This window comes from Rhinatrema bivittatum, chromosome 14 (assembly GCF_901001135.1).
Source record: "Rhinatrema bivittatum chromosome 14, aRhiBiv1.1, whole genome shotgun sequence".
In the NCBI taxonomy this organism is placed as follows: Eukaryota; Metazoa; Chordata; class Amphibia; order Gymnophiona; family Rhinatrematidae; genus Rhinatrema; species Rhinatrema bivittatum.
The window spans coordinates 70,266,032-70,292,665 of NC_042628.1; the positions used below are offsets into that span (position 1 = coordinate 70,266,032).

General features: G+C 52.1%; 1 protein-coding gene across 1 annotated transcript in view; it reads right to left on the reverse strand.

Annotated features, from left to right (window-relative positions):
• Positions 1–26,634, reverse strand: part of ETFB (electron transfer flavoprotein subunit beta) — a 52,842-nt gene that overhangs the window by 14,120 nt on the left and 12,088 nt on the right. Inside the window, exons 3-4 of the mRNA XM_029577039.1 lie at positions 10,968–11,126; positions 279–341 (exon numbers count right to left, since the gene is read on the reverse strand). Of these exons, the coding sequence (XP_029432899.1) occupies positions 279–341; positions 10,968–11,126 (222 nt within the window). The remainder of the gene's footprint in view (positions 1–278; positions 342–10,967; positions 11,127–26,634) is intronic.

The window sequence follows — 26,634 nt, forward strand, 5'->3', positions numbered from 1 at the left end:
CAACTGCTGCCTCTCTTAATAAACGGGAAACATGCAGGCGCTCTGCCTTTTGCAACCGTAAGCTACCTAAAATGCATCAACGTGCTGAAGGCAGGACATTAAAGCTGCCTTGCTACGCCCAGATTCACCCCCATCGCAGGCCGATGTCAGCTATAAACCAAGCGGGTGCCATCATCAGCGCCACGACATTACATTAAATACCCCGAGTCGGGAGGGAGGAAGAGAGAAATAGGAACGACAGTGCTACTCTGCGATACGGGGACAGGGGAGAGACTCACCTGAGGCCAGTCCAGCAGGGCTGCGGTCATCTGTCCAGTCTGGTTACAGTCATCATCGATAGCCTGCAACAGGGGGAGCAGAAGGCAAGCGTCACGCAAGCTGCGACACAGGGAAGATGCATGCAGGCCGTGTCTACGGCATGGACATCCATTACAGAAAGCGACCTCAGGACTCTCTACGGCTTCCCTCTTACAACGGTCAGAGGCGTCATGCGGTTTCCGGTTTGCCTTTTCTGGGCTTCCATAACATTTAGCACAGAGAAAGATCTCTGGGGCCCGTCTGGTCTCTCCCTATTCTCCCTTCCTACTTGAGCTCTTTACTCTCACTGTCCCATCACTGGGGACCCCCTCTGCTTGGTCCTGGTATTTTTGCCTCTATCACCTCCATGTGTCCGGCACCTCACATACGATGACCCTCCCTGTTCTAGAATAATTGTATTCACTTCCATCTCTCAAGCACTGCAAGCAGCTCAGGGTTTCCTGATAACCCTTACGGATATCACTGAAATAGATCTGTATACAAAATTGTGGCGGGTGCATGCAGATCCAAATATTGTGACCCGTTTGTGGCAATCAAGGGCCGACTGTCCTATAACTTCCTTTACACCAAGAAATGCTTCTCTCTCGTACATTAGTTTAAATGTCCCCATCATATCCTCACCTTACTATGGAGGCTCCCAAATCTGGCCACAGGTCTTCCACGATGAATATGCTGGTCTCACGTACGCAGCTGTATCTCATGCCCATTCATTGTGGATGTCCTGGCTGGCTGCGGGGTTCTGAGCACAGGTTTGGGAACTGCTACCTTATTTATAAACTGGATAAAAAAATTCTCTCTCTCTCCATGCTCTCAGCTTTCATCCCAGCGTTCTGGGCTCTCTTGCATCTTTCCTATACTCTCTTGATGCAGCCAGTGCCCGAGGGTGCTTTTCACAGGAAAAAATATGAATTCATAACGTGGCTACTAAATTTAACTGATCTTAAAAACATAAAAATGTCAGAACAAAAGGACTTTTTGGACCACGCAGCCTTTGATAGACTAATCTGTGCTTCTTTGTCCCTCCCACCCTACCGCTCACCTACCCTCCCCATTTCCTGCTTCTTGTACATAGATTGTTTTAGGGGCAGGGCTTCAACTTTTCACATATTTACTCCGTTAGAGTGGTCCCTATCAATTATACTGGAGAAATTACTTACCTGATAATTTCGTTTTCCTTAGTGTAGGCAGATGGACTCAGGACCAGTGGGTATTGTGCTCTTCTGCTAGCAGATGGGAGACAGAGTCAGATTTCAAAGCTGACGTCACGCTAGATATACCCCTGCAGTAACCTCAGCTCTTCAGTATTCTCTTCGAAAAGCCATTGTGGATATATCTTTGCTTAAATAACTTGATGAAACTTGATTAAAAACTTGAACTGGTTCAACTAATTTTGAAATTGGAGACTGCCAGTTTACTCAACCAATTAACGCAGACACCGGACAAACTGTGGGTGTCTTGAACTAGGGGTAGGCCGTGGCTTACCTGTATTTGCTTAATCTCGAGGTTTGCTATCCGAGGTTCTCCTTTTCTGGGGCAGCCATGGGCGGGATGCCAAGTCCTTCTGTCTACACTAAGGAAAACAAAATCATCAGGTAAGTAATTTCTCCATTTCCTAGCGTGTAGCCAGATGGACTCAGGACCAGTGGGATCTACAAAAGCTACTCCTGGACAGGGGTGGAGGCTGCCCGTGGCCCACTTAGTACTGCCTTTGCGAAGGCTGCGTCTTCTTGGGCTTGAACATCCAGGTGGTAGAACCTGGAGAAGGTGTGTATGGAGGAGCACGCTGCCGCCTGACAGATCTCGGCGGGCGACAGTAGCTTGGTTTCTGCCCAAGAAACCTGACTGTGCCCTCGTAGAATGAGCCTTAACCTGCAGTGGTAAGGGCTTTCCTGTCTCTATGTAGGCTGCCTTGATTACTTCCTTGATCCAGCGGGCTATGGTTGCCCACGAGGCCGCTTCTCCTTGTTTCTTCCCGCTGTGAAGAACAAGCAATCCGTTTTGCGCACCGGTTCCGATCTTTCCAGGTACCGCACTAGGAGTCTGCCGACATTTAAATGGCGAAGGCGGCATGAGTCCTTATGTTCATCCGGAGGTGGTTTGGTTCAAATGAAACTCGGAAACCACTTTCAGTAGGAAGGAGGGGACAGTGCGCAGCTATATGGGTCCAGGCGTGAACCTAAGGAACGTTTCCCAACCAGAGATGCGACGAGCTAAACATATTGCTACCAGGAATACTGTCTTCAATGTTAAGAGGCATAGTGATAGACCGCGTGTTGGTCTGAAGGAAGCCCCAGCTAGGAAGTCTAATACTAGATTGAGATTCCATAGAGGCACTGGCCACTTTAGGGGTGGTCGGAATTGTTTAACACCTTTCAGGAAGCGGGTCAAATCCGGATACCGTCCACTTCGTCTCTGAAGTAGGACAGTGCGGCTTTTTGGACCTTGAGGGAGTTGAGTGACAACCCCTTCTTCATACCATCCTGTAGGAAACTCCAGAATCATGGGAATCTTGGCTGTCTGTGGGAGTATCCCGCGGTCCTCGCACCAGGTTTCAAATAGTCTCCAGATCCGTATGTAAGACAAGGATGTGGAGAACTTGCGTGCTCTGAGCAGGGTGTCAATCACGGCCTTTGAGTAACCGTGCTTCTTCAGGTGAGTCCTCTCAAGGGCCAGACTGTAAGAGAATCGAGCCCTGTCGGAAAAGGTCCCTATGTGGAGGTAGGCACAGAGGGTTCCCCGCAAGGAGTCTTTGCATGTCTGCGTACCATGGTTGTCTTGGCCAATCCGGGGCCACTAGTAGAACTAATCCCCTGTGATGTTCTATCTTGCGGATGACCTTGCCCAGTAGTGGCCATGGGGGGGGAAGGCGTACAGTAAGTCCTCCTCTGGCCAAGTCTGGACGAGAGCATCGATCCCTTGGGAGTGTGGCTCTCGTCTGCGGCTGAAGAACCTGGGAACTTGGGCACGGAGACGGGTGGCTAGTAGATCCATGGCTGGGAGACCCCAGCGATTTACTATCAGTTGGAAGACTGTGGTCGACAGCGTCCATTCTCCTGGGTCCAGGCTCTCTCTGCTGAGGAAGTCTGCTGAGACGTTTTCTTTTCCTGCGATGTGGGAGGCAGAGATCCCTTGTAGGTTTATCTCTGCCCATGCCTTGAGAGAATCTCTCTCTAGAGACACCTGCTGGCTCCTAGTTCCTCCCTGGTGGTTGATGTAAGCAACCATTGTCGCATTGTCCGACATTACTCACATCACTTTGCCTCGGAGTCTGTGGCTGAATCGCAGGCACGCTAGTCTGACTGCTCGAGCTTCCAGGCGGTTTATGTTCCATTCCGCCTCTTCCTTGTTCCATTGTCCCTAGGCCGTCAGTTCCTGACAGTGGGCTTCCCCACCCTCGCAGGCTCGCATCCGTGGTGAGCAAGGTCCAGTTCGGTGGGGATAGGCTTACTCCTCTGCTTAGGTGATCTTCCTGTAACCACCACTGGAGCTGAGAACGTACCTCTGCTGGTAGTTGGATGCAAATTGAGTAGTCCTGGGACAGTGGGTTCCACTGTGACAGTAAGGACGACCTCCAGGGTTGATGCCATGAGGCAGAGGACTTGAAGATAGTCCCATACCTTGGGGCATGCATTGGTCATCAATCGACATAATTGTTCCATCAGTTTCCTTCTCCTCAGAGGAGGGAGGAAGACTTTGTTCTGTTTGGTGTTGAAACGGGCCCTCAGGTACTCTAGAGATTGAGATAGCTGTAGACTGCTCTTGCTCGTGTTCACGACCCAACAGAGTTCCTGCAGTAGGCTCATGACTCTGCTGGTCACCTGCCAGCTCTCTTCCGAAGACTTTGCCCTGATCAGCCAGTCGTCCAGGTAAGGGTGTACCAAGATCCCTTCCTTCCTCAGTGTTGCCACCACGACAACCATGATTTTGGTGAAAGCTCTGGGGGCGGTTGCTAGGCCGAAGGGTAGCGCTCGGAACTGGTAATGGTGACTCAGTATCGCAAAGCGCAGGAAGCGCTGGTGATCCTGATGAACTGGGATGTGAAGGTAGGCTTCGGAGAGGTCCAGGGAGGTTAAACATTCTCCCGGTTGTACTGCCATTATTACGGAGCGAAGAGTTTCCTTGCAGAAGTGTAGTACCCACAGATGACGGTTGATGTTCTTGGAGATCCAAGATGGGCCTGAAAGATCCTTCCTTCTTGGGAACGATAAAATAGATGGAATAGCGCCCTGTATTTTGTTGGGGCATGGGAACCGGAACTATTGCCTTCAGACTGAGTAGCCTCGTTAGAGTGGTTTCTATTGCCAGCCTCTTGGTGTGGGAGTGGCAAGGAGACTTCATAAATTTGTCTCGAGGGATGCTGTGGAGCTCCAGAGAGTAACCTTCTCGAATGATGTTTAGTACCCATTTGTTCAATGTTATCTCGACCCATCTTTGGTAGAAGAGGGCAAGTTGACCCCTTATCTCCTCTTCCTGTGGATGGGGTCGGCCCATTCTCATTGTGGAGCACGGTTGGGGCTTGCCCCCCTCTTGGTCTGTCTGTTCCAAAAGGGCTGGGACCTTCCAGAGGGACAAGGTGCCTGAAACTGAGTTCCTGTAGGGTCTAAAGCGCTGCAAACCTCTGCCCTTGGTTCTTCTGGGGGAGGGACGCTGAGATCTTTTATTCCTATCTTCCGTTAGCTGAGGCACAGGGGATTCGCCCCATTTGCTGGCTAATTTCTCCAATTCGCTTCCGAACAAGAGAGATCCTTTAAAGGGCATTTTTGTGAGATTCGCTTTAGATGTCGTGTCTGCAGACCAATTCCGTAGCCATAGTTGTCTTCTGGCTGCCACTACCGAGGCTATGCCCCTGGCTGAGGTGCACCAGGTCTGAGCTTGCGTCCGTCAGGAAGGCTGCTGCAGGTTCCATCGTCTCACCGGTATACGTTCCGGAGTTATTTGCCTCTCTCAAGAGGAGCAAGCAGGAACGTGCCACCAGTGCGTAGCAGGAAGCAATCTGCAGTGTCATCGCTGTTGCGTCAAAGGCCTGTTTAAGGATGTATCCTTCAATGCAGCCCTATCCTCAATGGGAAGTGTTGTTCGCTTTGAGACGGCACAGACCATAGCATCCAATTTCGGGAAACGCAGGCACTGCTTGGTCGCTGGCTCTAGAGGGTATAGAGCTTCCAAGGCCCAACCCCCTTTGAAGCTGGCCTCCAGGGCATCCCACTCCAGGTCAATCAGTTCCTGGATGGCTTCCATCATTGGAAAGTAGCATAAGGCTTTACGAAGGGATACCAAGAAGGGGTTCTACTTGGTTCCACCATAGATTCCATGCCTGGAATACCCAGCGTCTTAAGAATCTGGGAAACAAGAGCTGGTAATTCGTCCTTGTGGAAGAAGCGAAGCATGGTTTGGTATGGTTCCATTCCTGGAGGGATTTCTCCTTCAAGGAGTCACCCTCATCATTTGAGGTGTTTGGGTCCCTGTCAGGGAAGTTCTTGGTTAGGCGAGGCATCCGAGCAGGGCCAGGAGGATCTTGTGCTTCTGGCAGGGGTTGAGCCCGGGGCGCAGCCGGGGCTGATTGCGCCTGAATGAAGGCTTGCAGGCCCTGGAAAAATTCCAACTAGGAGAAGGTCCCTGGGTCCATGTTAATCCCAGGGGGAGTCGGAGTAGAGGCCCCAGAGGTGCCCTCCTGTGGGGAAGCCATCTCAGAGATGCATAGATCCGGGGAGCTATTGTCAGTAGTTCCGGAACCATCTCCTGACAGAAAGGGACCAGGCTTTGGTTCCCCCTGGGCTCCTTCGCAATGTTGACACAAGCAGGACTCCAGTTCAGGCTGCGCAGCTCTTATATGGCAGCTGTGCAAAGAGAGTGCCTTCTGGCCTTCTTGGGTGCCAGTGCCATTGCTTCCAGCTTCAATGCGCACGTGTAGCTGTAAACATGGCTATGCGTGTAGTTGTGCGTGCGGTTATGCGCGTGGCCCAGTTGTGCGCACGCTTATGTGCACCACTGTGTGTGCGTCTGTATTGGATGTGCGCAAGTTAGCCGCATCGGCTGACCAGCTTGCTTCACGCTTACTGCCGGTCGAGAAGGGAAGATGGCGCCGACGACCCCTGTGCGTAAGATGGCGCTCCCCAAGGGTCTCCATGAGTGTGGACCCTTGCACCGGATCGAGGCCTAGCCCAACCAAGGCTGCTCAACCCGATCGGTGCTCCGTTTTAACCTCGCCGGAAGAAGAATTCAGTACGGCAATCCGAGCTCTGGAGACCGGAGACCTGAATTTAAAGATTTTTTTTTTCTTACCGATCGTGTGCTGGACGGTCTCCAGCTGCGGGGGGAGACCGCCGCACTCGGTTCTGCACCCGCTGCCTTTCAGTCACCCTGGGGGCTAAGTCCATGCCAGGAACCAGCTACCGGACCAAGGCACACCTCTTGAGGGATATCGGAGATCATCTCAGGAATTCTCGACTGGGGGAGGGACCCTTAGGTATCACCGCAGGAGAGCGGGGCTCGATCTTCTTTAAGGTAAATTTTGTTTCTTCTTTGCTGTAATTCTTAACACTGTTCTAGTGTGTGGGATGGTGTCCGCATCTGCTAGGAGATGGAGAGATACTGAAGAGCTGAGATCACTGCAGGGATATATCTAGGGTGACAGCTTTGAAATCTGACTCAGTCTCCCATCTGCTAGCAGAAGAGCACAATACCCACTGGTCCCGAGTCCATCTGGCTACACTCTAGGAAATCCACCGATTCACCTGCCTCTCAGACTTTAATTTTATCCCTGCCTCTCCCCATACACTTTCTTGTTTGGTCTGCATGTAAGCTCCTTGGAGCAGGGACTGTCTTATGTGAACGACAGCAGTGTACCTGTCACAGGTCTCCCTTGCTTTGTCCTCTCACTCCCTCTGCCATGAAGGTCCTTGTGTGTTTATCCTAGGCAGGCCTGAATTCTGTCACCGTTCCAGGTGTTCACTACCTAGAGATGCAACTTTTCTGAACATTTTTACGTGATGGGGGGGGGGGGGAAATGTATTTTCTAGTTTTTATTTCCCCCCCAAAAATAAAAAATTTTGAGAAAAACTGAAAAAAATTGCTGATTTTTGTATTCTATTTAAAGCTACAGTCCTGTTTTCAAGAAAGGAAATAAATCAGTACAATGAACTACAGTGTGTACAGCTGAATTAGCATGTGAGGTTTTTCTATTTTTCATATAATTTACACTTTTTACAAATATGTTTAATGCTAGAAATCGGCCTGCAGGTTCGTCATGGATGTATTTAGTCCGGTGAAAAGGTTATCAGCCTTCTCTCTAAATAATCGAGTGGATTAATACGGCAGCCACACTCCGCTTTGCTCAGGACTGGAAGTGCAATATTTTTCACCGTCTTACATTTTCATAGTACAGAGCTATTAGCAAGCACTTGGCGAGAGTAATGAGCCTGCCTTGAAAAGGACTTCATTCAGCATTCTAGCAGATTGGTTTTCAATTTTTTTTCAAAATGTGTTTCCCTACTTCTGGCCTCATGAAAAAAAAAAAAAAGCAGTTTATTTTTCCACTCCCATTCCTGTTGTGTCCCCCTCCCATGATCCCGATACATCCCCAGCTCTCTCGGTGGATGGCTTTCAAGTGCCTCCTTTTTAGAGATGCGGTCTCCAACCACCTCTCGAGACCTTTAGAGAGCACATACTGCTACTCTCTCTGGCACTGCGACTTTGCAGATGATTCAAAAACCTGCAACAAACAGGCCCGGCTCCCCATCTGACCCTTCCACAGTGCCACACAGGGACTGGACCTCACACTGACCCTTGTGGCACCCCGCTGGTAACCCTCCCCTGACCCTTCCACAGTGTCACACAGGGACTGGACCTCACACTGACCCTTGTGGCACCCCGCTGGTAACCCTCCCCTGACCCTTCCACAGTGCCACACAGGGACTGGACCTCACACTGACCCTTGTGGCACCCCGCTGGTAACCCTCCCCTGACCCTTCCACAGTGTCACACAGGGACTGGACCTCACACTGACCCTTGTGGCACCCCGCTGGTAACCCTCCCCTGACCCTTCCACAGTGTCACACAGGGACTGGACCTCACACTGACCCTTGTGGCACCCCGCTGGTAACCCTCTCCTGACCCTTCCACAGTGCCACACAGGGACTGGACCTCACACTGACCCTTGTGGCACCCCGCTGGTAACCCTCTCCTGACCCTTCCACAGTGCCACACAGGGACTGGACCTCACACTGACCCTTGTGGCACCCCGCTGGTAACCCTCCCCTGACCCTTCCACAGTGTCACACAGGGACTGGACCTCACACTGACCCTTGTGGCACCCCGCTGGTAACCCTCTCCTGACCCTTCCACAGTGCCACACAGGGACTGGACCTCACACTGACCCTTGTGGCACCCCGCTGGTAACCCTCTCCTGACCCTTCCACAGTGCCACACAGGGACTGGACCTCACACTGACCCTTGTGGCACCCCGCTGGTAACCCTCTCCTGACCCTTCCACAGTGCCACACAGGGACTGGACCTCACACTGACCCTTGTGGCACCCCGCTGGTAACCCTCTCCTGACCCTTCCACAGTGCCACACAGGGACTGGACCTCACACTGACCCTTGTGGCACCCCGCTGGTAACCCTCCCCTGACCCTTCCACAGTGCCACACAGGGACTGGACCTCACACTGACCCTTGTGGCACCCCGCTGGTAACCCTCCCCTGACCCTTCCACAGTGTCACACAGGGACTGGACCTCACACTGACCCTTGTGGCACCCCGCTGGTAACCCTCCCCTGACCCTTCCACAGTGTCACACAGGGACTGGACCTCACACTGACCCTTGTGGCACCCCGCTGGTAACCCTCCCCTGACCCTTCCACAGTGTCACACAGGGACTGGACCTCACACTGACCCTTGTGGCACCCCGCTGGTAACCCTCCCCTGACCCTTCCACAGTGTCACACAGGGACTGGACCTCACACTGACCCTTGTGGCACCCCGCTGGTAACCCTCCCCTGACCCTTCCACAGTGTCACACAGGGACTGGACCTCACACTGACCCTTGTGGCACCCCGCTGGTAACCCTCCCCTTCTTCAGGGTAGACCCCACTGACCACCGCGCCCTTAAGTCTTGTTGCTCAGCCAACTTCTCACACTCGGGCCGATACAGTAAACGGCGCGCGCGATTCAGGAAAATTAGGGCCCGCGGTAAAAGGAGCGCTAGGGACACTAGCGCGTCCCTAGCGCCTCCTTTTTGACAGAAGCGGCGGCTGTCAGCGGGTTTGGCCGCGCGTTTTCTCATCCCCAGGGCTGAAACTAAATGACTCAGAGGTCAAATGCAATGGGCTGGGTAGATTTGGTGGAACATTTTACCTGGGCATTCAACAGAACATACCTGGGCAAAATTACTCAGGTAACTTTCACACTTTTACTCAGTATGGACCTCTAAGTGATCACCAGTTAGAAACAGAAATATTCAAACGAAAACTGAACTGGAAACCGCGAGAAGGCAGATTCTGTATGCAGCACAACACCAGAGAAACAGAAACAGAAAGGCGTTTCCTCCTGTGCTGGGCAAAACCCTAAAATATCAAAAGCTGCACATTTTCCATAACTGAAGAGAAATTGCAGTTCCCAGAAAAGGATGAACAGGAAAAGCTCTGTTTAGTTCTAGGGGAAAGTGGAGAAACAGCAGCTCCACGTAACCTGCCACCGGGCTAGAAACGTAATTGGACTACAGATAATACAGAGCAGCGCCAAAACCCAAGAATCGTCCGTTTCTCTTCTATACTTTGTACCTCGTTTCTGTTCCCACCTTCATGTCTCACTCCAGCAGCACAAGTGCAGACCGGCAGGCCGCAAATGTCTGCACTGAAAACCGATTTGAAAGAGAGGAAGGAAGAACACGAGAGCGCAGAGAGAGAGAGGGAGAGAAAGATTAGCAGTGAGAGGAAGTGAGAGCAGCACAGAGGAGGCAGCAGCTGCCGCCGTATTTAGACGCCTACCTGCTGGAAGCGACTGTTAATGGGTCATGGTACCAGTCCACTGCAGGGATTTCTGGGAGATTTGGGAGCTAAAACAGCCAAGTTGCACTGTAGGTATTAGTGGACAGATCCTCCGGATCCACCTGTACATAGTCCCCAGCAACCAGGCGCTTGTCAATATATAAAATTCACCTGTGGATTCAGCTTCTGCAGCACGGAAGCACCAAACCAAGCTTGCCCATAATGCAGGGTGCACAAACCGGTCCCACGCCCCCTCCCCGGCCCGTCGGGGTTTCAGGATCTCTCTAATGAATATGCAGGAGCATGTCGGCATACACAGGAGGTAGTACATGCAAATAAATCATATGCATATTCATTCGGGAGATCCTGAAAACCCGGCTGGCTGGTCTGAGCACCCCTGCTGTAACGGGTGCCCCTAAAGACAGAGGCTATTGCTCCCCCATGACGGCAGCTAATGCCAAAATACATTCTGTTTCCATCATGCAAAACGTTTACGTCCACAACCTTTCCTGTGGAAGAGTTTCCCTTCCAGCAGTTGCAGGAGATTAAGTCTCTGGGATACGAGACGCACACGAGCTGCCGCCTGGCGGGCTTTCTAACCTTTTCACCCAGTCCTTAAATCTGGCCCCTCCTGGGAGTGCAGATGGGACACTCGGAGCTGACCTGTTTCCCCAGCAGCACCAGGTTGGCGCTCTCTTTCTTGGCGAGGGCTGCAAGGATCTTGGAGACTTGGAAGGGGCCGAGGCTTTCGTAGTCCTTGCCGGAGATGTCCACGTGGATCCCTCGATCGGCTCCCATGGCCAGGGCTGTGCGGATGGTCTCCTGAGACAAGAAAGAGGAGAGCGTGCACGTTACTGCGTGGTCAGCGGAGAGCGTGCACGTTACTGCGCGGTCAACGGAGAGCGTGCACATTACTGAGTGGTCAGCGGAGAGTGGAGAGCGTGCACGTTACTGCGCAGTCAGCGGAGAGCGTGCACATTACTGCGTGGTCAGCGGAGTGGAGAGCGTGCACGTTACTGCGCAGTCAGCGGAGAGCGTGCACATTACTGCCCGGTCAGCGGAGAGCGTGCACATTACTGAGCGGTCAGCGGAGAGCGTGCACATTACGGCGCGGTCAGTGAAGAACGGAGAGCGTGCACATTACTGAGCGGTCAACGGAGAGCGTGCACATTACTGCGGGGTCAGCGGAGAGCGTGCACATTACTGCACGGTCAGCAGAGAGCGGAGAGCGTGCACATTACTGCGGGGTCAGCAGAGAGCGGAGAGTATGCACATTACTGCGGGGTCAGCGGAGAGCGTGCACATTACTGAGCGGTCAGCGGAGAGCGTGCACATTACTGCGCGGTCAGCGGAGAGCGGAGAGCGTGCACATTACTGAGCGGTCAGCGGAGAGCGTGCACATTACGGCGTGGTCAGCGGAGAACGGAGAGCGTGCACATTACTGCACGGTGAGCAGTGAGCGTGCACATTACTGAGCGGTCAGCGGAGAGCGTGCACATTACTGTGGGGTCAGCGGAGAGCGGAGAGCGTGCACATTACTGCACGGTCAGCGGAGAGCGGAGAGCGTGCACATTACTGTGGGGTCAGCGGAGAGCGTGCACATTACTGCGCGGTCAGCAGAGAGCGGAGAGCATGCACATTACTGCGGGGTCAGCGGAGAGCGGAGAGTGTGCACATTACTGAGCGGTCAGCGGAGAGCGTGCACATTACTGCGGGGTCAGCAGAGAGCGGAGAGTGTGCACATTACTGCGGGGTCAGCGGTCAGCGGAGAGCGTGCACATTACTGCGCAGTCAGCAGAGAGCAGAGAGCGTGCACATTACTGCGGGGTCAGCGGTCAGCGGAGAGCGTGCACATTACTGCGCGGTCAGCGGAGAGGCAGAAGCACAGGACGTGCTCTCATCAGACAATGGCTGGCAACACTCAGTTCAGTGTACAAAAAAAAGTCTTATTTTTAACTAGACAGCAGCTAAAGCTCACCACGTGGCTCCCCACCCAGCTTCATCCAGAGGGAGACAATGAGACCCCTCCACATTCCCCTACAGCAATGAGCTGGGTACGGAGGGTCTGCATAGCTTTCCCAGCTGCCTTGGTGGTGAACTTTGGAAGTTGCCTCGGGCCTGGGCTGCTACCTTCCTGCGCTCTTGGGCAGCTGGCCAGGTACTGGGGAGCTTGCAGCACATTTGCTTGCTTCTCCCAGCTGCCTCAGTCCCCAACCTTTTGGACGTCCACCTACTGGCCAGGGAGGGAGCAGGGGCCGCATTACCTCAGCTCTCTTTTCCCATGGCTCTGCTACATCTGCTCTTCCTCCCCAATCTCATTCCCTGCTGCAAACCACTACCAAGACCAAGTCTACCGTCCCTAATCTCTCTGTCCTTTACTTCAGCGCTCGTTCCTCCTGCCCTGCCCACTCTCCCTTACACAGCCTCATCACCGGCGTCGCACCACCAACCTCTCTTCTCCGAATTCTCCTCTTATACGCTCAGCTGGGGATTACCCATCCCAACTCTGGCCCTCCAAGGCAACGTTCTCCCCATCGTTACCACCTCCGCCCTCTCCTCCCCCTCTCTCGAGGTCACTCTGTTTCCAACCAACTTTCCGACATTCATGACCTCTTTCTCTCTCCTACACCTTGACCGAGACTTGGCTTTCCCCTGAGGACTTGCCTTCTGCCATGGACGTTATCTTCTTCCACATACACAGTGCCTCGCAGAACAGGACTGCTGCTCCCCCCCTCCTGTAGATTTCAACTCCTTCTTCCACCTCAGCCCCACTCTTCCATTGAGACCCCTCTCCGGGCAGCTGCCATCTATCAACACCCGGATAAATCCCCACCCCCTTTCCTTATTCCTGGGGATTTTAACCTCCTCCTCGCTAATGACCCTTCTGCCTCTTAACACAAGGAGTTTGAGGCATAAGCTGCTGTATCGCCCCCCTACTCATGGCCACTGCCTTCACCTAGTGCTTTCCTACAACTCCTCTCTCTCTCTCTCGTACTTCCTCACCTCACGACCCCCCCTCTCAGACCGTCAGCTGCCAACGTTCACACTAAACCACCCTCCCCCACAGCCTTGTCCAGCCACCACCACCACCACTTTCAGGAATCTCCAAGCTTCTGCCTCTTGCATCCTTCCCTCTCCTCTATTACACTGTCTGAGTCAGCTGACAAAGCAGTTTCTTCTTCTTCCGGCATTATACGCTCCTCTGCTTTAAACACGCTTTCCCCTCCCTGACCCATTCTGCAGATGCGCCAAACCCCAACCTTTGCATCCTACGTTCCTGTCCCTGCTCTGCAGAGCATCTCTGGCTAAAATCCTCTGCCCATGTTGACTTAATACATTTCAGACTGATGCTGACTTCTTGCCAGGCTGCTATTGCACTTGCCAAGTAAGACTCTCTTCCATCTAACTCTCACCGTCTCTTTGGCACATCAATTGCTTCACCTCTCACCCCCCCCTTCACTCTCTGCCTAGACAATGGCTGACTACGTCCATGACAAGATTCCCAAGATTAGAGTTCCCAACCAAGTCATGTCCAACCTCCCTCGCCATCACTTCATTCCTCTGCCCTCTGCCACGCTCTCCTCCTTTTCTGAAATCACAATGGAGGAAATTGTCCATCTTCTCTCCTCCTCCAAACTCCTCTGACCCCACACCCATGCCAGCTTCTCAGCTCTGTCTCCACTGCAGCCATTCCTTACCTGTCACTTTGCACTACCTTCAGACATGCTGTGATCACGCCACTCCTGAAAAATCCTGCCTGCCCTAACTATTGTCCCATCTCCCTCTTCCCCTTCACATCCAAACTACTTGAATGTGCTGTTCACCTCCACTGTCTTGACTTTCTTTCATCTCAAGCCATTCTTGATCCACTCTGGTCTGGTTTTCGCTCTCTGCAGGCCACAGAAACGGCCCTTGCCAAATTCTCCTATGACCTGTTCATGGCTAAAAACAAAAAGGTCTTTACTCAGTCCTTCTGCTGCTTTCGACACTCTTGATCATCACCTACTCCTAGATACTCTGCCCTATCTTGCAGGCCGATACAGTACAGTGAGCTCTGGCGGAGTGCACTGTTAACCTGCATTTGGACGCACATTTTGGACGCACTAGCTTTACCCCTTATTCAGTAAGGGGTAATAGCGCGTCGAAACACGCGGCTAACCCCCCCCGAGACTAATAGTGCCCGAAACATGCAAATGCATGTTGATGGCCCTATTAGTCATTCAAGTGCGATAAAGAAAGTAAAATGTGCAGCCAAGCCACACATTTTACTTTCAGAAATTAGCGCCTACCCAAAGGTAGGCGCTAATTTCTGCCGGCACCAGGAAGTGCACAGAAAAGCAGTAAAAACTGCTTTTCTGTGCACCCTCCGACTTAATATCATGGTGATATTAAGTCGGAGGTCCCGAAAGTTTAAAAAAAAATAAATAAATAAAAATTTGAAATCGGCCCGCGGTTTGAAAACCGGACGCTCAATTTTGCCGGTGTCCGGTTTCCAAACCCGTGGCTGTCAGCGGGCTTGAGAACCGACGCCGGCAAAATTGAGCGTTGGCTGTCAAACTCGCTGACAGCTGCCGCTCCTGTCCAAAAAGAGGCGCTAGGGACGCGCCCTAATTTAAATATTTTAGTTTACTGAATCGCGCGCAGAGGACACTGGCCTGTGCGCACGCCGGGAGAGCAGGCGCTCACCTGCTCTCCCATGAATTTTACTGTATCGGCATGTTGGTTCTTTGTTTTACCTCGCTCATTGCACATTTAGTGTGTTCTCGGGCAGATCCCCCTCTGCTCCCATCCCACTATCTATCAGTGCGTCTCAAGGCTCTACCCTGGTTCCTCTTCTCACCTCTCTTTATACTAATTCCCTCTGTACTCTCCTCTCTTCCCACTATCTATCAGTGCGTCTCAAGGCTCTACCCTGGGCCCTCTTCTCACCTCTCTTTATACTAATTCCCTCTGTACTCTCCTCTCTTCCCACTATCTATCAGAGCGTCTCAAGGCTCTACCCTGGTTCCTCTTCTCACCTCTCTTTATACTAACTCCCTCTGTACTCTCCTCTCTTCCCACTATCTATCAGTGCGTCTCAAGGCTCTACCCTGGGCCCTCTTCTCACCTCTCTTTATACTAATTCCCTCTGTACTCTCCTCTCTTCCCACTATCTATCAGTGCGTCTCAAGGCTCTACCCTGGGCCCTCTTCTCACCTCTCTTTATACTAATTCCCTCTGTACTCTCCTCTCTTCCCACTATCTATCAGTGCGTCTCAAGGCTCTACCCTGGTTCCTCTTCTCACCTCTCTTTATACTAATTCCCTCTGTACTCTCCTCTCTTCCCACTATCTATCAGTGCGTCTCAAGGCTCTACCCTGGTTCCTCTTCTCACCTCTCTTTATTCTAATTCCCTCTGTACTCTCCTCTCTTCCCACTATCTATCAGTGCGTCTCAAGGCTCTACCCTGGTTCCTCTTCTCACCTCTCTTTATACTAATTCCCTCTGTACTCTCCTCTCTTCCCACTATCTATCAGTGCGTCTCAAGGCTCTACCCTGGTTCCTCTTCTCACCTCTCTTTATACTAACTCCCTCTGTACTCTCCTCTCTTCCCACTATCTATCAGTGCGTCTCAAGGCTCTACCCTGGTTCCTCTTCTCACCTCTCTTTATACTAATTCCCTCTGTACTCTCCTCTCTTCCCACTATCTATCAGTGCGTCTCAAGGCTCTACCCTGGTTCCTCTTCTCACCTCTCTTTATACTAACTCCCTCTGTACTCTCCTCTCTTCCCACTATCTATCAGTGCGTCTCAAGGCTCTACCCTGGTTCCTCTTCTCACCTCTCTTTATACTAACTCCCTCTGTACTCTCCTCTCTTCCCACTATCTATCAGTGCGTCTCAAGGCTCTACCCTGGTTCCTCTTCTCACCTCTCTTTATACTAATTCCCTCTGTACTCTCCTCTCTTCCCACTATCTATCAGTGCGTCTCAAGGCTCTACCCTGGTTCCTCTTCTCACCTCTCTTTATACTAATTCCCTCTGTACTCTCCTCTCTTCCCACTATCTATCAGTGCGTCTCAAGGCTCTACCCTGGTTCCTCTTCTCACCTCTCTTTATACTAATTCCCTCTGTACTCTCCTCTCTTCCCACTATCTATCAGTGCGTCTCAAGGCTCTACCCTGGGCCCTCTTCTCACCTCTCTTTATACTAATTCCCTCTGTACTCTCCTCTCTTCCCACTATCTATCAGTGTGTCTCAAGGCTCTACCCTGGTTCCTCTTCTCACCTCTCTTTATACTAATTCCCTCTGTACTCTCCTCTCTTCCCACTATCTATCAGTGTGTCTCAAGGCTCTACCCTGGTTCCTCTTCTCACCTCTCTTTATACTAATTCCCTCTGTACTCTCCTCTCTTCCCACTATCTATCAGTGCGTCTCAAGGCTCTACCCCGGGCCTTCTTCTCACCTCTCTTTATACTAATTCCCTCTGTACTCTCCTCTCTTCCCACTATCTATCAGTGCGTCTCAAGGCTCTACCCTGGTTCCTCTTCTCACCTCTCTTTATACTAATTCCCTCTGTACTCTCCTCTCTTCCCACTATCTATCAGTGCGTCTCAAGGCTCTACCCTGGTTCCTCTTCTCACCTCTCTTTATACTAATTCCCTCTGTACTCTCCTCTCTTCCCACTATCTATCAGTGCGTCTCAAGGCTCTACCCTGGGCCCTCTTCTCACCTCTCTTTATACTAATTCCCTCTGTACTCTCCTCTCTTCCCACTATCTATCAGTGCGTCTCAAGGCTCTACCCTGGTTCCTCTTCTCACCTCTCTTTATACTAATTCCCTCTGTACTCTCCTCTCTTCCCACTATCTATAAGTGCGTCTCAAGGCTCTACCCTGGTTCCTCTTCTCACCTCTCTTTATACTAATTCCCTCTGTACTCTCCTCTCTTCCCACTATCTATCAGTGTGTCTCAAAGCTCTACCCTGGTTCCTCTTCTCACCTCTCTTTATACTAATTCCCTCTGTACTCTCCTCTCTTCCCACTATCTATCAGTGCGTCTCAAGGCTCTACCCTGGTTCCTCTTCTCACCTCTCTTTATACTAATTCCCTCTGTACTCTCCTCTCTTCCCATTATCTATCAGTGCGTCTCAAGGCTCTACCCTGGTTCCTCTTCTCACCTCTCTTTATACTAATTCCCTCTGTACTCTCCTCTCTTCCCACTATCTATCAATGCGTCTCAAGGCTCTACCCTGGTTCCTCTTCTCACCTCTCTTTATACTAATTCCCTCTGTACTCTCCTCTCTTCCCACTATCTATCAGTGTGTCAAGGCTCTACCCTGGTTCCTCTTCTCACCTCTCTTTATACTAACTCCCTCTGTACTCTGCTCCCATCCCACTATCTATCAGTGCGTCTCAAGGCTCTACCCTGGTTCCTCTTCTCACCTCTCTTTATACTAATTCCCTCTGTACTCTCCTCTCTTCCCACTATCTATCAGTGCGTCTCAAGGCTCTACCCTGGTTCCTCTTCTCACCTCTCTTTATACTAACTCCCTCTGTACTCTCCTCTCTTCCCACTATCTATCAGTGCGTCTCAAGGCTCTACCCTGGGCCCTCTTCTCACCTCTATACTCTGCTCTCCTCCCATGGCTTTCCATATCATCTTTATCTCTACATGAGAAATTTCACCAGGGATCCAGCACCATCTCTCAGCCTACTTGCCTGACATTGCTGCCTGGAGGTCTCACCACCACCTTAAACTCCCCAAAACCCACTTCCCTCTTTCTCCGTTTCTGTAGTTAACATGGTCATCCTCCCAGTCCCCTCATGCTGTAAAATTGAGGTGATCTTCAACTGGCCTTCTCTACAAATATGCAAAACAAAGCTAAAATGCGACCTTTCTCTCTATAAAACATCTGAAAATCTGCCCCTTCCTGTCTGACCAGAGCCCTTATTCACTCTCTCATCAACTCCCGCTTCGACCACTGCAGCCTGCTCCTCACAGGTCTCCCAGTAAGCCATCTCTGCGCAGTACAATCTATCCAAACTTCAGCTGCGCGACTCGTCTTTTGCCAAAGTCACTACACTCATAACTTGAAGAGTCATTCCACGGACTTCCTATCTGTTCCACATACACTTCAAGCTCCTCACACTCACCACCACTCTGCAGTCCCTCACTACTTCTCATCTCTTTTCTCCCCCTTGTGAACTGTGCTCTTCGGGCAGGTCACTCCTATCGTCACCCTTCTTCTCTCCCACCAGCTCCTGACTCCATGCTTTCCACCTTGCTCCCTCTCTTGCCTTATTTAAATCAAGTCTAAAACCCTACCTTATTGAGGCTTCTTTGCAGTCCTAACACCTGAATATCCTACTCACAGCCTTATTGATTTTAACCATTTTCTTACTAAATAAAATGATCAATTTTGCCCTCTGTGCTTGTATTGATTAGATTGTAAGCTCCACCAAGCAGGTACCATTTCTTGTGTGTTTTGGTATAGTGTTGCACAGATTGAGTGGCACTATTGAAATAAGTAATAGTAGTGGCCTCCCGTCGTCAATGTAAGAATTATTCAAGGAGCTCTCAAAAACTCAAAGGTCCATTCTGCAAAATCTGAAGATCAGAAGAACTGGACAACCAAGGAACATCTGGAGAACATGAGGGGATCTGAAGGGACCTACAAGGCCTCAAAAGCCTAACACCTTGGTACTTCTCATGTTGGTAAAACAAAAGTTGTCACAGGCCATTAAAACAAAAAAAAAAAAAAATCAAAATTACCATAAGAAGCATTTTACTTCAAATAATACATTTGATAGATCCATGGGGCAACCAAACCTTGAGTACTGTGTGCAGTTCTGGTCCCCCCATCTAAAAAATAAGACAGAGCAGATATGGAAAAGGTGCAGAGAAGCGTGACAAGAATGATAAAGGAGATGGAAAATCTCCCTTATGGAGAAAGGCGAAACAGATTAGGGCTCTTCAGCTTGGAAACGAGACGTCTGAGAGGGGATATGATTGAGATTTATAAAATCATGAGTGGAGAGGAACGAGTAAATGGGGAACGGTGATTTACCCTTTCAAACAATTACACTAGGACTAGGGGACACTCCATGAAACTAACAACCAGCACATTTAAAACAAATCTTAGGAAGTATTTGTTCACTCAGCGCACAATCAGGCTACGGAATCTGTTGCCAGAGGATGAGGTCAAGGTGACTCAAAAGAGGATTGGACAAGTCCCTGAAGGAAAAATCCATAAAGAGTTATCAGCCAGGTAGCCTTATCAGTCAGTGCTTATCCCTGGGAGTGAGATACAAGAAATAGAGCAACTATTGGGGCTCTGCCGGGTACTTGTGACTCGGACTGGCCACTGTCAGAGACAGGATGCTGGGCTCGGTGGACCCAGCAGGGCACCTCTTATGTTCTTAAGGCTATGAAACATGAAGGTAGGTGTGTGGCAGAGGTCGCCAGCCTCGATGCCCCTTTAAAGGCCACATCGAGCAAAGTGGAAAGGGAAGTCAGCAGAGCAGAAAATGCTTGCTGACAGATCTCAGGATTCATAATGGCACTGATGCATTTAAAACAAGACTGGAAAGGTGCATTCTTTGCATGCCCTCTATCATTCCCCCAACTGATTCCCTCTCATCCCATTTCTCTTCGCCTCTTCTGCCAACCTCCCTTATCCTCAGCTCTCGTTCCCCAGCTGCTCCTAATTACCCCCCATCCACTCATCCTCCAGCCCCTAAGTTACCCATCCCGTAAGCTGATCACCCTCTGATCTCCCTGCCCCCTATTCCTGGCAGCCGATCTCTTCAACCCTCTCCCCCCTTTCTGCTGATAATTGAGCCAGCACGAGGAGGAGGAGGAGGGCATCGAGCCACATCTTCCTCCTCCTCTGCAATTTCGGGTCCAGACTTGGGCATCGCACCGCGCAGGACACTAAACCGCCGTATGATTTAACGCACTAGTCAGGACCATAGACAAGGAGAACACGGCTCGATGCACCCTCCACTTCATCCCTCCAGTCAAAACAGCGGGGGCAGCGGAGGGCCAAAGGCACGGCTTGCTCCTACAGGGCCCCCACAGTACAGGAGCCACTGAAACCTCAGGGTGGCTCCATGGAAAAGTACCAGTGCGCTGGAGGCAGGCCACGTTTCCATGGGCCACCCTGTACAAGGACAGGCACAGTTAAGAGCGCAAGGCATTCCACGGTATTAATACGGCAAAGAACATCCAACGGCTCAGGGACGTATGGGACATGCAACAAGGAAGCTGCAAGGTTAGGAGGGAGGGAGAGGGAGAGGTTTCCTCGCCACTGCAGCACACGCCAAAAAAGTAAAACCCCTTGCCTCAGCACTGTTGAATGTTCCAGAAGAGCAATCTTCCTTTCAAACCCTTGAATTAGCGCTCCCTGCCTTTTCAAGGGCTTAAATCTCTCTCTTCTTACCCTTACATCCAAAATCTGTTCCTCGAGATGCCAGGCGGCAGGCCCAGGCCTTCAGAGCAGCTCCGCCGCTCAGCCTCAGAAGCGGGGGGTCATCTGCAGATGTTGGACCGAGTGTGTGTGGGAGGAGGAGCTGATTCAGAATGCGCTGCCTTCAAGGAGCTTAGAAAGGCAGCGTGGAAGGGAAATCGGCCCCGGGACTTAGTGAAGACCGCTGAGGCAGGAACAGAAAGCCAATCGCGGATCTTAGAGTACTTTTAAAGGTAACTGTCAGGTTTGTAAACCTCTAATGGCTGTGCAGCAAGGCTCCAGTTGTGAGCATTTTGAAAGAGTCTGTAAAGTGTGCACACTGCCATCCAGAGGCAGGAGAAGAGATTGCACACAGTTTATTTGAACTATTCAGCACCTATTCAGTGTCAGTTTCCATTATTGTAGCGCTCTCTCTCTTTCTCTCTGCTACAAGCTGTTTTGGTTCTGCTGACAGTTCACTTGCTAAATTATGAGCCTGGCAGAAAAAAAGAGGATGAAGGGCTGCTGCAGAGGAAAAACCGGGAGGGTAAAATCCAAGCGACTCCTGTTGTAAGTCGCTCATCACTCCAGAGGACACGGGCGTGAGGCGGAGACCTAGGAAAGTTTGGCTCTGCTTCTGTTAATCTGGTTCTAGGATCTGGCACTTCGGCACATCCCATGCAGCTAACTTAAAAGGGAACCTACCTGGACAGTTTCCCTGTGAAAATGAGCTTAAAGCCCACATACACCAATAGCGCACGCACTGTGCACCTGCTATTTCTGGCAGCCACTCAAACAGCGCAGAATATAATGTATGCATTCCTCAGTCCGTCCCCAACCTACACGCCCCCCCCTTAGGAAGCTAGAAAAAGTGCAGAGAAAGGCGACCAAAATGATACAGGGCATGAACACGGCGAAAAATCCCAACGGCCCCGATGGGAATGGTGAAGGAGAAAATGGCGGCGACGCAGCGAGATAGAGAGATTCGGGCGCGGAGATAGAGCTGCACACAAGAAATTCAGCCAGGACGATTTTAAGTGACCTGCAGGAAGATATGGGCCTATTAAAACAGGAGCTTAAATCTATTGTCACCGAGCTGAGGAGAGAACGTGCCGATTTAGGAGACCGCACAGAATCTGTGGCGCAACGGCAAGACGGTGCCACTGAAAACATTCAGCAGGAGAGGATAACGTGAAGCTTAAAGACTGGGTGAGAGGCTCGGAGAACCGATCCAGGAGGGGGTAACCTCCGTTTCTGAGTCGGTCTGTCTCTCTCGATCGCAGGAAGGTAATTACTGATAAAGGGGCCTTCATACTGCATTCTGCTGAGGGAGCGGAAGAGCCAACTAAAATAAAACTGGCACGAGCATACAGAGCCCTGGCTGGAGAGCCCTTGTGCTCCAGCCAGGGCTCTGTGTGCTCTTGCCATTTTTATTTTAGTTGGTGATCTTTAAATAATGTAGCAGCATCCTTCGGACTTCTAGCGGGCGAGGGCTACCCCCTGTCTGCCCCGCTTCTGTCCTCCTCAGAGCTGGTAAAACAATCTCCTGATCTGCGTGAGACTGACAGCACCTTAGGTAAAAAGAATGGGACAGGACGGATAACTATTCTGTCCTTATGAAGCGACAGGTAGGGCTCCCTACAGGGCAAGGCCTGGATTTCCGAGACCCTTCCGGCTGAGCACATCGCCACTAGAAAGACTGCCTTTAAAGTGAGGGCCTTTAATGGTGCTCCTGTAAGTGGTTCAGAGGGAGCCTTGGACAAGGCTCCAAGGACCACGTTAAGGTCCCACGTGGGCATTACCAGGCGCTTCGGAGGCCGCATGTGCTTACCGCCTTCAAGAAACGTGCTATGTCCGGGTGAGCCCCTAGGGAGCCTCCTTACACGTGGCCCCTAAAACAGGCTACTGCTGCCACCGGCACCTTCAGAGAGTTCAGGGCTAACCCTCTCTCTCGCCCTCCGGCAGGAACTGCAAGATCTTCCTTGTTTTCGCCGTTTCTGGGGAGACTTTTCTTCCCTTGCACCACCACTCAAAAACTTTCCAGACCCTACCACATGCCCAGAAGGTAGAGCATCTCCTAGACCTTAACGAGGTGGCTACTACTGCCTTTGAATGGCCTTTCTTCTCTAACCTGTCCCTCTCAAGAGCCAAGCTGTAAGATAATAACGAACTGACTTTCCCCACTTGGCTGGGTCCTTCCTGAGCAGGTTCTCGGCTTTCCCTAGCTTCAGGGATGCATCCCTGCTCGGCCTTACAAGGTCCGCATTCCACGACCTTCTGGGCCAGTCTGGGGCCACCAGAATGATCCAGCCCCCGTGATCTGCTGCTTTCCTCAGTACTCTCGCTATTGAGGGCCATGGTGGAAATGCGTCTAGCAGCTGGTCCACCGGCCACAGCTGGACTAGGGCACCTACTCCTTTTGAACCCTGCTCCTGGTGCCTGCTGAACGTTTTTTCTGCCTTGGCATTCCTCCCCTGTTGCCATCGAGTCCCATTCTGGTCTTCCCCACCTCCCTGCCACTCTTGAAAGCGCTTCCTCCGCTACTTCCCATTCTCTGTGGTCTAGCAAATGCCTGCTGAGGTAGTCTGCGCCTGTGTGTTCTCCTTCCCTGCCAGGTTCTTATCTGCCCAGCTCATTAGCTATTCCGCTTCTTCCTCTAACTGCCAACATTGCATCCCTCCTTGCCTGTTTATACAGGACACTGCTGTGGTGCTGTAAGGAAGGACTCTTACCAGCTTCGCTCTGACCCCTGGGGCACGGGTATTCGAGCACCAGCTCCAACAGGTTCGTTGAGGCCTCCCTCTCCTTGGCTGACCATCTGCCCAACACAACCTGTTCTTCGCAATGCTCTCCCCCAGCCTAACCTGCTGGCGTCGGTTGCTAACGTCACCCAGGCCGGTGGAACTGGACTGACCCCTGCTAATAAGTTGCTTTCGACTAGCCACCAGCACGGGCTGGCTCTGACCTTGGAGGGTGAGGCTGAGCCTCTCTCCATATCTTCACATGCTGGGGTTTCATCCTGAGAGCAATGCTGTCTGTAGTACGCGCATATGAGCCTTTGCCCATGGGACTACCTCTGTGGTTGCTGCCATCAATCCCAACAGGTAATCTCTTGCTGCCGGTTTCCTGGTCACTGTAAGCTTCCTCACCTGGTAACTCAGTTTGTCTGCCCCTTTTCCCCATCAAAAGCGCCTCTGCCTCCTCAATGTCAAACCGGGCCCCCAGATAAACTAAACTTTGGGAAGGTCATAAACTGCTTCTGGCCTTGTTTACCCCCAACCTAACTCCTGAGGGAGCGCCCTCACTCTCCTTGTGAAGCTGCTGCTCTCCTCCTCTGACCGTGCACTGGAATAGCTTCCTTCCTCAGCGCTGCTGCCACTACCACCATCGCCTTCGTGGTGTGGCTCGCCCGAACGACAATGCGTTCAACTGATAATGGTTTCCCCGGTACCTCAAAGCTCAGGTATCTGCAATGCGACTTTCTGATGCGGATATGCAATTCAGCTCCTGCTAGGGTCAGCGCAGTCAGAATTTCCCCAATGACCGACCTCAATGTTTCCATTCTGAACCCTCGCACCTTGAGGGCTCTGTTCATTCTTTTCAAGTCTTATACTGGGGTGGAATGCCCCCTTCTTTTTTGGGTAACAACCTGTGCCCCTCTCTGGGTCTGGAACTGGTACTGGCGCTTCTAGTGCCAGCAGTTTGTCTAGGGTCCTTCTGGTTGCCTCGCTTTTCTCCTGCGGTCTGCAGGGGGGGGGGGGGGGGGGGGACTCTGGAACTGTGGAGGCGAACTCCAGGGAGTCCCCTAAGCGGATCATCTCCGGGACCCACGCCTTCAAAAATAGTGTTAGCCACCGCCCACTGGAGGAGGTTCGGGGTGGGGGCCCCCCCCCCCCGACCATCAGCCCCTTTAAACCCCCCCTGGAGCTCTCTCTCTGACCCAGCCCCGTCTCAGCTGGGGCCTGACTCTCCAACTCCCCAGGACCCTCACTTGCCCAAACCCTCTAAACCCTTTGGTCTTTTGTTTAAAGGGCCTTACGGGACCTTTGGGCCTATCCTCCGGGAGTCTCTGCGGTTTCAAGTCCACCAGGCTCTTCATGAGGGCGTCTAAGCCTTCCCCAAAGAGGAGATGGCCCTCCGAAGGGCAGGAAGCTTAACCCTGCTGTCGAGGGTGCATCCGCCGCCCAGTGTCTGAGCCACAAAAACCTCCTTACCCCCACCACCACCACCACCACCACCGATGGCGTCTGTTTGGCTGCGCTTCTAGTGAGATCACACCGTGTCCGCCAGAAAGGCCCTCCCTGACTATCCTGGCCACCCTATCCCCGGGGCCTTCTCCGATCCCTGCAGCTGCTGCAGCCATTGACGAACGCCCTGGCTACACCCCCCCCCCCCCCCATACCGCTGCCTGTGAGGCCAAACTCGCCGTCTCAGATGCTTTCTTGAAAAAGGCCTCTACCTTTCTATCCTGCGCATCTCCTAAGGAGGCGCCCACGTCTGCCGGTACGGTCGCCCGTTTGACACTGCTGCCCTGGGGCGTCTCCCTTCGGGGCCGTTAGTAACCCGTCACCCTCCCCCTGCTGCAGTGGGAAGAGGGAGAGGATTAAGGACCTCGCTTTCAGGGCTGCATCGGGCGTGACCCTTCCCTCCCTCAATCATCTCCTCTAGAGCAGGGTGGAGGGGAAAGGCCTTCGCTGCTCTCCTTACCCCTCTCGGATTGGGTCCCCTCGCAAGCTCTTGTCTTCCTGAAGGCTTTGCGTAGCCTTTACGCAGAGGAGCTTCAGGTCTTCCCTCCTCACTGCTACGTCTCCTCCTTTACTCCCCTCCTTCCTCTGGGAGTTACAGAGCCCCGGCATCACTCTCTGAACCACGGCGGGGGCAGGCAGTCCGAGGTTTCTTTAAACTTGGCGGGTACCGGGAGCCCAACTGGGAGCTGCTTCCCTGGGGACCTTTGGCTTTCATTTCTTTATAGGCCTGGAGCATTAGCAAGATAAATTCTGTGGGAAACTCAGTCTCCTGTGCTGTGCCTTGCCCCCTTCCCTCTGGGGATTCGCTCTCTCTCTCTCTCAGGGTCTGCCTGCACCTTGGCTGCATCCCCCCACGATGGGCCCTCTGCCTGACCGAGCTGCTCTCGTGGCTCCCGCTGCTTGCAGCCCGCCCCCGCCCCTCCTCCCCTGGTTCTCTGTTTCTGGCGATTCACAGCCATCACAGGGGTGGCAAAAGGAGCCAGCGATGGAGCCCCTCCTCCTGCTTGTCCCACACTGCACTCATTTCCGGCCCCTCTCGGCCACACGTCCTGCTGCTGGGGGGGGGGGGGGGGGGAGAAGCCTGTGTTCCCTATGAGTGTTGCACTGCCCTCTGCAGGCCGCGGCTTGCTTAGGACTATGCTGGGTGGGTTTTTTTCCCAGAAGGTGAGGAGGGATTCCCCCCGGAGTCTAACTACCTTGCCCTGTTACTTCTTTTCTCTCTTTTTTTTTTTTCCCCCGATAGTTCCTAGCTATCTCAGTAAACCTCCCGCCTAACCGGAGGCAAAAAGCTACTGAGGAACCTCCCAGCTATCCTGAGTGAAAAAGTTCCCTGCCTCCAGCTACTGGCGAGGAGAGGGATCCCGCAGGGTCTGCAGGACGAAAAGGAAGGAGGTGACAGTGCCTCGCCTGGAGTACTCTGTTCAGGTCTGGAGACCGTATCTCCAGAATGACAGACACAGTCCACAGAAGGGCAACCAAAATGTTGCGTGGGCAGTATCAGGAGAGGCTGAAGGATCTAAATACGTATGCCCTGGAAGAGAGGAGGTGCAGGGGGGAGATATGATACAGACCCGAACGGTTTTAATGATGTATGAACTTTTTCCGTTGGAAAGGAATCAGTAGAACTAGGGGTCATGAAATATTTCTCCATGCAGAGCA